Here is a 12157-nt window from a genome sequence, read left to right on the forward strand (position 1 = left end):
GCGAAAGCTTGAATTTTGTGTGTGTGTTTGTGTGTCTATCAACCTGCCAGCACTTTCGTTCGGTAAGTCACATTATCTTTGTTTTTAGATATACCATTATAACATAAGAATTGTATATAGAATAATTAGTTTAGTTTGGCCATTGATTTGGGTAAACAACAAATGGACAATGATACTTTTAGACAACTACCTTGTTTTGAAAGGATATGTTGTAGCAATAGGGCAAAAGTTTGTTGTTTCATGGCGTATCTTTGTGCCCTGGAACCATACTTTTGCATTAACTGGGGAAAAAAATAAGAGTACTGGATGTAATGGTTACTTATGAATGGAAATGTGTAACACCTGAAGCTTGTTTAAGTACATCTCTCATTATAAAGGAAATGAGCCAGAATACTTTGTTGTTGTCAATGTCCTTGAAGGGATTACAAAGTGTGACTCAAACTGGAAAATTACTCATTATGTAGTTGAATATCAAGGCAGATGATCAAAATACAGTATATCTGCATTTTAGTCATAATGTCATTGAACTTTGGGTACGTCATTCTCTGCTAAAAACACAAAGAGAAAATCAGCCTCAAATTAACATCCCTATACCTGCTATGAGGTTTCCTTTGGTGCATAAAGAGCTTCTTCCTCTCTGGACAGAAAAAAATTGGGGATTTGTTGGATATGTGTAACTACCTCAATGTAAAATATAGGGAATTCTATGTGAACTTATCTTCTGAGTGAACTGTTTAATTTATTTTTACTCTGTTTAATTTTTTTCTTTGTTATTACTTCCAGTCCTTCATATGACTAGTTTTATTTTTTTAGTTTGGAAGTTAATTAAATAAATACATTGTATTATTTCAGTATCTCAGATAATATATCCTGTTACAATTTTGCACTGCAAGAGCAAATCATTATTTTTTATATACAACAAAATTTCACAATGTACTTTTACAGGACATGTAACATTCTTACAAGGAAAGCTACATAAAAATTAAGATAACTTTCCAAATACTGCAAAACATTCTAAATACATACTGCTGTTCTATAATACATACTGTGTATCTTGATTATACACAATCTTAATATATGAAAGGCAGTGTCCCAACTGATTGACCAACTCACTCACTCACTCATCATTTCTCAGCCCAAACCGCTAACAACAGAAACTTGAAATTTCGAGAGGGTATAGGTGTCATTTAAAACGGGGTATTTCGAAATTCCACCCCCATGGGATGAAGAAGCAGGGGATGAAATGTTTTACGAAAATACTTCATTGTGAAGTATTTTTAATGCTACGTCTATGAAAATTTGAATTTGGCTTCTCAGCTAGAAATTAAAAAAAAAATGTTTCGCTGTTTTTGGAAATTCAACCCATAAGGGTGTGAAATAGGGGATGAATGTTATTAAGGAAATATTTCATTATGCAATCACTTTTTAAACTAAATCTATGAAAATTTATATTTGACTTGCATATTTCACTGCTTTTGGAAATCCTGAAATATTGTATGATCAGAGGTACACAGTAGACGATGAGTCATATTGTTATTGACTTGACAACTGTTTGAATTTTGCAGTCAGATTAAAAAGTACCATTCTGCTGGGAATTAACTTTGCAAAAACTTGGAAATCTTCATTTTGAATGTCAATCACATCTTACTTATTTTGCTGCTCTAGCAAGTGTAAACCCTTCTAGGAGACATTAGTGGCAAGAATTTATGAAATGTTGCTGAAGTGAAAGATTTGTTGTATAAGCAACTATGGAGTCCATCTGAATATTTTTTCACGTACAATTCAGATATTAATAAAACATGGACACACTTCCTTTGATCAAAATGTAGACTGAGTTGAAAAGTGATGATATGTTTTAATCATGTTGTAATTATTCCTCAAGAAATTATAAAGGCTTTTTTGTGGGCTTTGATGCATTGGTAAGCATAAAGCTTCCGTGGCCATTGTCGCTGCCAGTAAAATTCTTCTGGGATGTTGACTGCATTGTCAGTATATAAAACTGTCCAACATTTCGACTACTATTGCAAATGGCCTTCCTCAAGGCTTTGTGCTGAGCTAGACTGCATTTGTCTATGAAACTGATCAGCTGCAAGGTGTTAATGCATTCTTGTGAATAGGAGAAACAAGGAAGACAGAATGTTAAGATCATCATCATCGTCATCGTCATCATCATCATCATCATCATCAGATTGAAGGGAAACAAGAGACACTGTAATGTTTTTTAAATAAAGATTTGTTATTAAAATACATCAGTCACTGTTACCACCCATATCAGAGACCATTGCTTCTCACAAGAACAGGCTCACTGGGAACAAACTAGTGAAAGACAAGGACTCATATTTCAATCAGCTGAGTTAATTGTTCTGGGATTTCCAGGAGTGAGAAGGGATGGTTACAGTATTTCAGAAAATCTCTTTTTGTGAACACCATTTGTACCATAGGTTGGATCTGGGAAATATTTTGAGGTATCTCAAATGTCTACACATGTTTGAGAACACAGAAAGAAATGAGATCTAGTCTGGTGATCATAATGCCTATGATATAAATCTGCTCCTCCCACTTAAGCTGTCAGGAAGTAGGTGCATAATGGTGAAACATTGTGGAGGGGAACCCTTCCATTGGAAATAGTTTTTACGTGACACAATTTTTAGTTTGTTCAGGTTTAGGTGTGGTAAAGTAGAATGACCCAGAGATGCCACTCTTCATCAGGCTGACACCATATGTACACCCAGTGCCATCGAGCTTATGCTCAGTCACAGTATCTGATCTTTTGATATCTCACACCCTGCAGCTATACCTGTTCATGTTTAGATAGATATTTAGCATCTTTGTTCTGCCAACTGAATCAGTGTCTTTAGGCTAAAGTGGGCTGTATATCATCAAACACATTATGGATGCTCCATATTTCAAATGTTTTTCTCCAGCATCATTCTGTGCTTTCTATCTGCTGAAATTACCAGACTTAGTGCAGAGTTCTGTTGCTGATATAAATCTGTGTCATATCAGATATGCTCCATGTAGCTCAGCTGGTGAATTTTGATCCTAGTGTGAACACAGCACAAGTATCGTATACAGAATGTAAATTTCAGTATTAGAAAATCTTTCCTTAAAGTATCTGTCTGGACTGTAGTCTAGACAGAAATGAAATATGGATGTTAAAAAGATGAGACTAGATCTTTTGAAATGCAGTGTTACAGAAGAATGCTGAAGATTAGATGGGCTGACTGAATAAGTAATGAATAGGTCCTGAATAAAATTAAAGACAAAAGAGCCCTGGACTAAAAGAAGAACTAGGTTGATAGACAGATTCTGAGGCACCAAGGAATAGTTAATTTGGTGATGGCGGAAAGCTTGGAAAAAAAAAGGGGGGGGGGGTTAAAAATTGTAGAGGAAGACTTTTGTTTTCCCACTTTAGATCACAAAAGTAATTTATTAACACTTCATTGAATGCACTGAAACACAGAATAAGTGACTCATGGTTCATAAGAACTGTTGATCCTGTGAATTTTCCAGGAATGCATATGACAACAGAATAAACACAACTTGAATTGTGGTGACAGGTACAACTCATAGGCATGGCTGAAATGGTATCACAATCCACCAAACTAGAACTTAATAATGTTAAGTGGATGTCACTATACACAGATCCCAAGCAGGCCCAGGTGTCATGAACAAATATCACAATCAGTCCACAGTATATCCAGATATAACAACTGTATTGTAGAGTTGTCGTCAGTGATTCAGTCAGCCGCAGAAAGGAATAAATTTTTGCTATCAAACTGAAGTGAGAGTGTGCCTGTAGTCACTCGGTCTTAAAATGGCCAGTTCGGTCTTAAAACGGGCAGCTGATGGGTTCACCATAGCCTGCTGGCCCGACATACTGTTCCAGTGAACCCGCTGGACATAGGTGTAACAAAGTGTATTAATAGTACGGGGTCATGCATTGATACTACCCGTGGGATTACAGAAGAGACCAAAGCTTACAGGATTACAAAAGAATAGTTCATTAAAAACATATCCAAAAAACTTACTCAGATGAACATCCGTTTTTTGTAATTTATGTAAATCATCCCTCATTGGCTGAAGTTGACATCATACAGCACAAACATGCCCTCACCAGATCTATATAATGTAATCCTGCCTATCCAACAGCAGCAGCTTCAGTGACTTGGGCCTGCTGACTGTTCTGGACATTGTCAACTTTAGCTGATGGGTAATGACTTTTTGATTTTAATAAGTATAAATTACCTTATTTTAAGTCATATAATTAGCACAATTTCTAAAGCTAGTCATTTTAAATAAAATAATCATTGTGGTCTAGCTGTTCTTCACTAATTTTAATTGTCAGTTTGACAACTCATCTTGGAAAGAGATCACAAAAGGCAGTAGGTCTCTCCTGGCCATGACGGTATCTTATCAGCAGTACTAAAATCTTGTGCCTTTGTAACCATTCAATGAATCAAGGTGTATTTCCTAAAAGACTAAAGTATACAGTAGTAACACAAATATACAAAAGTAAGATAAGTGACTGACCTTGAATTATGGCCTAATCTCATTTCCTTTCCATCTTCACAACATTTCTTTGAGAAGGTAGCTTAGAACAGAATACTGAACCATCTTTCTGAGAATAACCTTCTAACAACAGCTCAGTTCGGCTTCTGTAAAGTCTTCTGTATGGAGAAGCCAACATGATCTCACTAAATTCTGATAGAGCCAAATAATAAAAATTACCATGTTGGCATCTCTGTGATCTTGCCAAGGCCCTTTGAGTGTGTAGATCATAAATTTCTGCTATGAAAACTAAAATGTTATAGCATTAAAGGATATATTGCATGGATGTAGTCAGGTCACATTAGTAAATGGTGCTACAGGAACAAAATTAAATTCAGGGTTGGGAAACACTAGATACGGTGCACCACAAGATTCAGTACTTGACTGACTCCTGTTGTTGGTTTATGTAAACAATTCACTGAGGACATTGCAGAACTCTTCAAACACTGTGTTTATTGATGACACAAGGATACCATTAAAGGGCTGAAATACATCCATAGCAGACACAAACAGGAGAATAATGAAACAGGCATACAACTGCTCACAGACAACAACTTAACCTTTAAGCTTGTAAATACTCTTATTATGCAGTTCCAAACAAATTAAAATACTTACAGGTACCCTAAGTAGAGATTAGTGGGCATATACTGGATGAGACTCAATGTGCAAAGTTCCTGGTGGACCAAATGGTTAATGAGGTGCAATAGCATTTGGAACCTAAGTTTTTCCTGCTCTGCACTCAGAAATATGTCTCAGACAGGATTGCTTGAATACTTTCATTAAGTTCTGTCTTATGGTTTATCTTCTGAAGCATTGCAACTAAGGTGAAAAAAGTATTTATTCTTCAGAACTAACAATATTATGAAAAGGATAGTTGCTACTCACATTATAGTGGAGATACTGAGAAGTGTGCACTAAGAGTATTGTGCACCATTGACATCTGGATATATTGGAGAAGCCTCAGGTACCATGGGATTCTTACATTTTGGTGTGGCAATACATATACTCCCTAGTGGTAATTGTGGTTAATAACCAGAGTTAGTTTAGAATGAACCCAGAAATTCACAACCACAATATCAAAAGTAAGAAATAATTTCAATATTTTCTACGGATCCCTCTCTTAGGTGCAGGCTAGAGCCCCTACATTCTGCTGCAAAGTCCATAACTGATTTGCAGTGGACATCAGGCATGAAATTGAAAAATCTCAAATATTTAAAAACAATTTAAAGGAATACATCATTTGCCACTTCTACAGATTATCAAAAATTTGGACTCAGTAATGTAAATTTCACAAAACTCTAACATTTGTATTAGATACAGTCTGACTTTCCAGTACAGAGACAGCTTGTAGTTGTCTGTGTTAAGTTACACAAATGCTTTGTTTGTAGAAAACAGTGGCCAAGTAATATAGCATGAGGAGCAGTGGTTTTTGCAAGGAATCTGGTTTTCTCCTAACATCCATGTAGAAATAATCTAGAAGTAATTATCAGTTTAAGTAGATTAAAAGTGTTAGTCATATTATGTTGTTAGTATACTTTACAGAAGTCACTAGCCATTTTCCTTCTATCTGTTAATCCATAACTTTACAGGTTCGTCATTCCTAAGGCTACCCTTTTTCACGGGATTTATGGAACATGATGTGTGAGTGAATGGATGAATGTAGTAAATACACAGAGATGAAGACTAATGCAGGATTGATTAGTGTCAGGGTTGCCACAAGTTCTCAAAATCAATGAATATCATGGAATTTCAAACATATCAGAAAAAAAACTGGAAAAATTTTGTTTTTGTCTCAGTAGCATGAAATTGTTTGTTTACTGAGATGTCTTGCTTTGTCGCTGGCGGGGCACAGCTGAGTACGTGCACCACTTCTGTACTCTCTTATTCTTACTGCTTCTCCCTTCCCACTCCCCCCCCCCCCCCCATGACCTTGCAATCAGTGCTGCCACCACTACTTGCAGCTGCCAATGAGACATAGGAGGGGGGGGGGGGGTGGCATGAGGAGTGGTTTGCTTGGATCTGATTATCAGAGCTTTTTGACACAGTGGCTAGAGACAACAGTCAGTGTGCATGAGTTGTGTCTGAGTGATTGTGTGAATGTGTGTGCGCCCTCGTTTTCTGACAAAGGCTATGGCAAAAAATTTAGTTGTGAGAGTGTGATTGTCTTTTCTGTGTGCGTGTCTAAGGCTCAGAGATTATCTTTATGGTGAATTGCTACCTATCCTCATTGGTATCAATTCTCAGAGTATTTGCTTAAGTTATCTGTTGTGTGGGTGATCACCGCAGTCTCATTTCATCAACATTGTGTCTGTGACACATGAATAGCTGGCCACAAGAGTGGACTTCCATGATTGACCAAAACTGCAGGCCATTTCTGGGGGTATTTTTAACGGATTGGTCTTGCCGATCTGAAGCCCATAGTTTCCCACAAATGTGCAGGCCCTATCTGTCAGATCTAGTCTCACTGATCTCCCCGCAGGCTGGGTATGTCTGTGTGTGGCGTAATGTGGCGGATTTTCATGGTTATCCATGGACCCAGGACTGTGGTGCTCCTCAGCAGGCCAGAGGCCATGGGTGATGGATTGCAGGAAGTGCAACTGTCTCACTGCATGTACATTGTACAGTGCGGTATTTTATAGACTTTTATTTATTCTAGTACATTTTGGCACATTGAAAGTAGTTTATATATTAGAAAGTATGGATGATAAGGAGAAGAAAATTGTGGCAGTCGCTGGCAGTTTATACACTATGTACTCATATATTTCTTGAAAGCAAAATAATGCAGTACCTGTAGAATAATAGACATAACACAGTGGGTAATAACCGACAATAACAAACATAGTAGAACAAATATTTTATTGGCAGTCACCTATAGTGTTGGTTTACACAACTTTTCCCTACCTTATACATTTCTTTCAAGAGGCCTACTTTTTTCTGAGGTTATTTCTGAAAGCAGTGAAGGTATTTTAAATCTGTCTTGCGACTCAAACAAAATGTGTGTTGTTGTCACCAAATGTGTTTTGCTTTATTGAAATAAAATAACATCAGTGGTCTTAATGAAACATATATACCATTTGGCTTGCTTTCTCCATCTAAAAAACAGTTCATTACAAAGGATGTTGATGTTAGTACTTAAGATTTTTGCTTGCACATTTAGAAATACAGAAGTCCTTACATTTTTTTCGTCAGCTTATGCCATTACTTACCCTTGATATCTCAGAATGTCAGGGAAAAATGCTAAAACTTGTCTGGAAATCAGGGAAATATCAGGGAATTTGACTTGGGGAAACTTGTGGCAACCCTGGATATGGAAAGTTATATCAAACCAGGCTTTGAACTGGAGATCTCAACAATAGCCATGTACATCTGTGCACAGGCAGGCTGAAGCAGTTATTCATCATTAGGATAGCAATGACAGTAATAGAATGGTCCTGCGTATTTCCCTGCACTAGATTTTACACACAGGATGTGAACTGCTTTGCATTAGGTATTTTATTTTTAGTAAGTTTTGAAACACTAGTACAATTGTATAAAATAATGTATTCAAGTGACAAGTATTCTCAGGCACGTTGATATGTAAAGTCCTAAAAATATGCAGGAATCCTCACTCCATCATTTACAGACATATTTAAGTGCCACAAAATGCATCCTTTGGAACACTGTAATCTTAAGCCGACTTGTATCTGTTAATCTGTTTATTAAATTTTGTAGCTCCGAAAAGAGGTTGTAGAACTAATACATAAAGAAAAAAAATCACGTAAATCACCAACAGTATGAATTAGGATGAATCGATATTCACCGCAGAGAAGAAGCATTGAATGGCGTGCTGGCACATTTAAAAGTAGGCTAAACTATAAGACAAAATCCTTCATCAATTCAGAAAAATGTACATGTTTATATGAAGGTCACTCGGAAGGTACAGAACATTTTTTTCTACAGAAATTTTTGATATAATGAAACACAAGTGTGTTTTATATACAATGTGATACCCATGCTACTTTTCTACATAGTCACTGTTCGAATTTAGGCACTTTTCATACCTCTTTACCACCTATACTGTGCCTTCTGCATCCTCAGTTGCCGCCAAGTTGTCAAACTATTGATTAATGGCTTCTTTATGTTCATCATCAATTCCATAGCACTGTCCACTCAAAAAAAATCCTTGAATTTGGGGAATAACTGATAATCGATTCATTAGTTACGCAGAGATTAAAAGGCTTGCACAGGATAGAGTAGCATGGACAGCTGCATCAAACCAGTCTCAAGTGATAATCACTTGGGGCTAGGTCTGGACTGTATGGTGGATGTTGAAATATTTGAAGCTAGTCCTGCATCAATCCCACTCAATAGACATGCATTATTGTGAAAGAGGATGACTCCACTGGTTAGCAGTCCCTGTCCCTTGTTTTTAATGGTGCAGCAAGGTCATCGAAGTGTCTGACACTAGGCCGCTGAATTTATGGTCTCACCTCTAGGCATAGTAGTCGATGGGCAGGACATCCTTAAGATGCCAAAACACCATAGCCACAATCTTTCTGGTGCTCAGAATTTGTTTTGCTTTTTTCAGTTTCATTCGGGGATTGCGAATGATGCTATTCCATTGACTGGCACTTTGTTTCTGGTTTGAAATGTGGTGTTCAAGTCTCATCACCAGTGACAATGTGATTCAAAAATTTTATCGCCACCTTTTTCATAACAATTAAGAAATGTCAATGCAGCTGCCGTTTGTTTAGTTTTGTGTTCATTTGACAAAATTCGAGGAACCCACAGGGTACACATTTTTTTATAGCCCAGATCTGCACATACAACACAGTTCTTGAAATGTCTGGGAAGAATGAGTGCAGAGCAATAATTGTAAAATGTCTTCTTGGATCTTTGTTTTGAGTCTATTAGACACCAGTAAGAACCAGTCCGAGTGATTTCTTCAGCATGAACATTCTTCTGTCCACCTTTAAACATGATACACCACTTCCAAACTGACACTACATTCATCACATTACCATACACCATCATTATCTGTGCATAAATTTTGATGAGTTGGACTTTTTGCACATGTAAAAAGTGGGTAACAATCATCCATTTTGTCACACATTTTAAAGTCACACAGCTAAGCAGTAAGCAACCATAATGGATTGTAGCAGCTGACAAACTGAAGCAGATGAGTACCAAGGTCAGTGGTGGTGGGGGATGCGGTCACGTGTCAAAACAAAACATTCTTTACGTTCCGAATGACCCTCGTACACGCACAACTCACACACACATGATCACTGTCATCTCCTGGTGCTAAGGCCTGGCTCCTGGCTGCAGAAATTAGTGATCTTTGCTGAGGTGGGTAGTGGGGTTTGCAGAAGAGATGTAGAGCAAGGAGGGGAAGGCTTAGAAGACTAAGGGCAGTGGAAGATGCTGTGTGCTGCTTGTGACAGTGTGCAGGAACATAGCAGGGATATAATAGTAGGCTGCTAGACACAATGTAGGAAGGCTGTGTTGTGGAGAGGGGTGGGTGGGGTGGCAGAGAAGGGGAAAGGATTATTTATGTTTACTGGGGGGGGGGGGGGGGGGGATAGAAGGCTTGTGTGAGGCTGGAGTGGGAGCAAGGAAGGGCATAAGAGGCAACTGGAGATGGGGGATAGGGAAGGTTGAGGCCTGGGTGGGTGACGGGAATGAAGAATATGTTGCATATAGCGCTCCCACCTGCACAACCCAGAAAAGTTGCAAAATTCAGAAATCCATCCCCAATTTTACATTAATTACTATGTATGTAATGCTTTTATCAAATACTTACTTTCATTATTTATGAAATGGCTTACTGAAATCAGTGTATGAGACTTTTATGTTAGATTTACGCATCTTTTTTACAATAAACTAGCAGGACGAGCTTTCAGCAATAAAATAATTGGTAAAATGGGCTATCATATGAACTATTTTTTTCTTCTTGCAGACACGCCACGTTCCATGGAAAGAAATGTTTACTTCAATGCCTTTCTATGCCATTCTTGTGTGTCATTTCTGTGGCAATGTGGGTTGGTACATGTTGCTGATGCAACTGCCATCATACATGAAGCATATTTTGCACTTCCCAATTAAAAAGGTAAGAATCCTTTCACATAATGTTGTTTTGCCAACCCAGTCATTGTTGTATATTCAGTATAATACTTCATTTTCAGAATGCTGGCCTATCTGCACTCCCTTATTTCTGCATGTGGCTTTTCACCTTAATTCTGGGCAAAACACTTGAAGCCCTTGAAGACAAGGGTGTGATTTCACAAACTGGTTATAGGAAGATTGCCACATCAATATGTGAGTACACCTATGTTCACCTTCATTTAAGGTTGCTGGTTGATTTAGACATACACATTTATTATGAATATAATAGAGGGAAACATTCCACGTGGGAAAAATATATCTAAAAACAAAGATGATGTGACTTACCGAATGAAAGTGCTGGCAGGTCGATAGACACACAAACAAACACATCGACCTGCCAGTCACATCATCTTTGTTTTTAGATATAATATATTATGAACATTATACAAATCTGGCTCCTTGTATCACGGTTACCTAAATTGTCTCAGTCACAACTGCCGCATAAGCATATACTACATCATACATAGGGTGGTCCATCTGATGTTTCGGATGAGATTATCTAGGAAACTATACATCGGGTAAAAATAGTGGGTAAGACAAGTTTGTAAGCTCAAAGGGGGACATCAAATGATAATACACGTGACCCCCAGCCCCACACCCTTGGGTGGGGCAGGAGGCATCTTTTAAATCTTAAATGGGAACCCCCATTTTTTATTGCAGATTCGGATTCTCCATAAAAAGATTATCAAGTTTTGTCTGAAACACATTTTTAAACCATTGACAGATGGTGCTAAAATAGAGAAAAATTAATTTTTTTTTTTTTTTACAAAAAGTATCCTACCCACCACAGTTTATGATGGAGGGATGCAGAATGGTATTAAAATCTCGTTAGGGAACTCTTCACAATTGCATTACTCACCCGACTGTGGCGCTACCATGCCCAAACTGCAAACTGTGGCTCAGTATAAAGGTCAGTGCAATGTGATCAGATGTCATTTCACTTTCTGGTTTTGAACCGTAAACATCAACTGACGAAAGTAAATTATTCTTTAGTGCAACATGGCTCACTATCCTCCTACAGAGATTGTTGATATGATGTTAATTTTAGGTGAATGCCATGACAATAAGGCTGCAGCTGCGCAATTGTATGCAGATAGTTTCCCAGACACAACATCCAAGCTAAAACATTATTCAAAATTGCACTCAACGAGCTCGAAATGGATACATGCACCATCCACATTGTCATCGCAAATACAATGAAAATGACACTCGTACCCTTACCTTTCTTGCCTGTGTTCAACTGGATCCAGAAATGAGTAGTTGTGCGATTCAGAGACAAACTGGAATAGAAAAATCAACTGTTTTGAGGGTTTTGAAGGCACATAAATATCATGTGTATCACAACACACTGACACAGCCATTAATGCTGAAAGATATTGAAAATATCCGTGCATTTCTGCCAATGGGCCTTGGAAGTGATAAGAGGTGACAATAATTTTTTTAGATACGTTATGTTCACCGA

General features: G+C 37.7%; 1 protein-coding gene across 2 annotated transcripts in view; it reads left to right on the forward strand.

The window, feature by feature from the left end:
• LOC126236108 (sialin) overlaps positions 1-12157 on the forward strand; it is a 339051-nt gene that overhangs the window by 271612 nt on the left and 55282 nt on the right. For both annotated transcript variants that reach the window (XM_049945176.1, XM_049945177.1), the window contains 2 exons: positions 10490-10639; positions 10716-10848. In XM_049945176.1, coding sequence (XP_049801133.1) covers positions 10490-10639; positions 10716-10848 — 283 coding nt within the window. The remainder of the gene's footprint in view (positions 1-10489; positions 10640-10715; positions 10849-12157) is intronic.

The sequence above is a fragment of the Schistocerca nitens genome, chromosome 2, assembly GCF_023898315.1.
Source record: "Schistocerca nitens isolate TAMUIC-IGC-003100 chromosome 2, iqSchNite1.1, whole genome shotgun sequence".
Taxonomy (NCBI): domain Eukaryota; kingdom Metazoa; phylum Arthropoda; class Insecta; order Orthoptera; family Acrididae; genus Schistocerca; species Schistocerca nitens.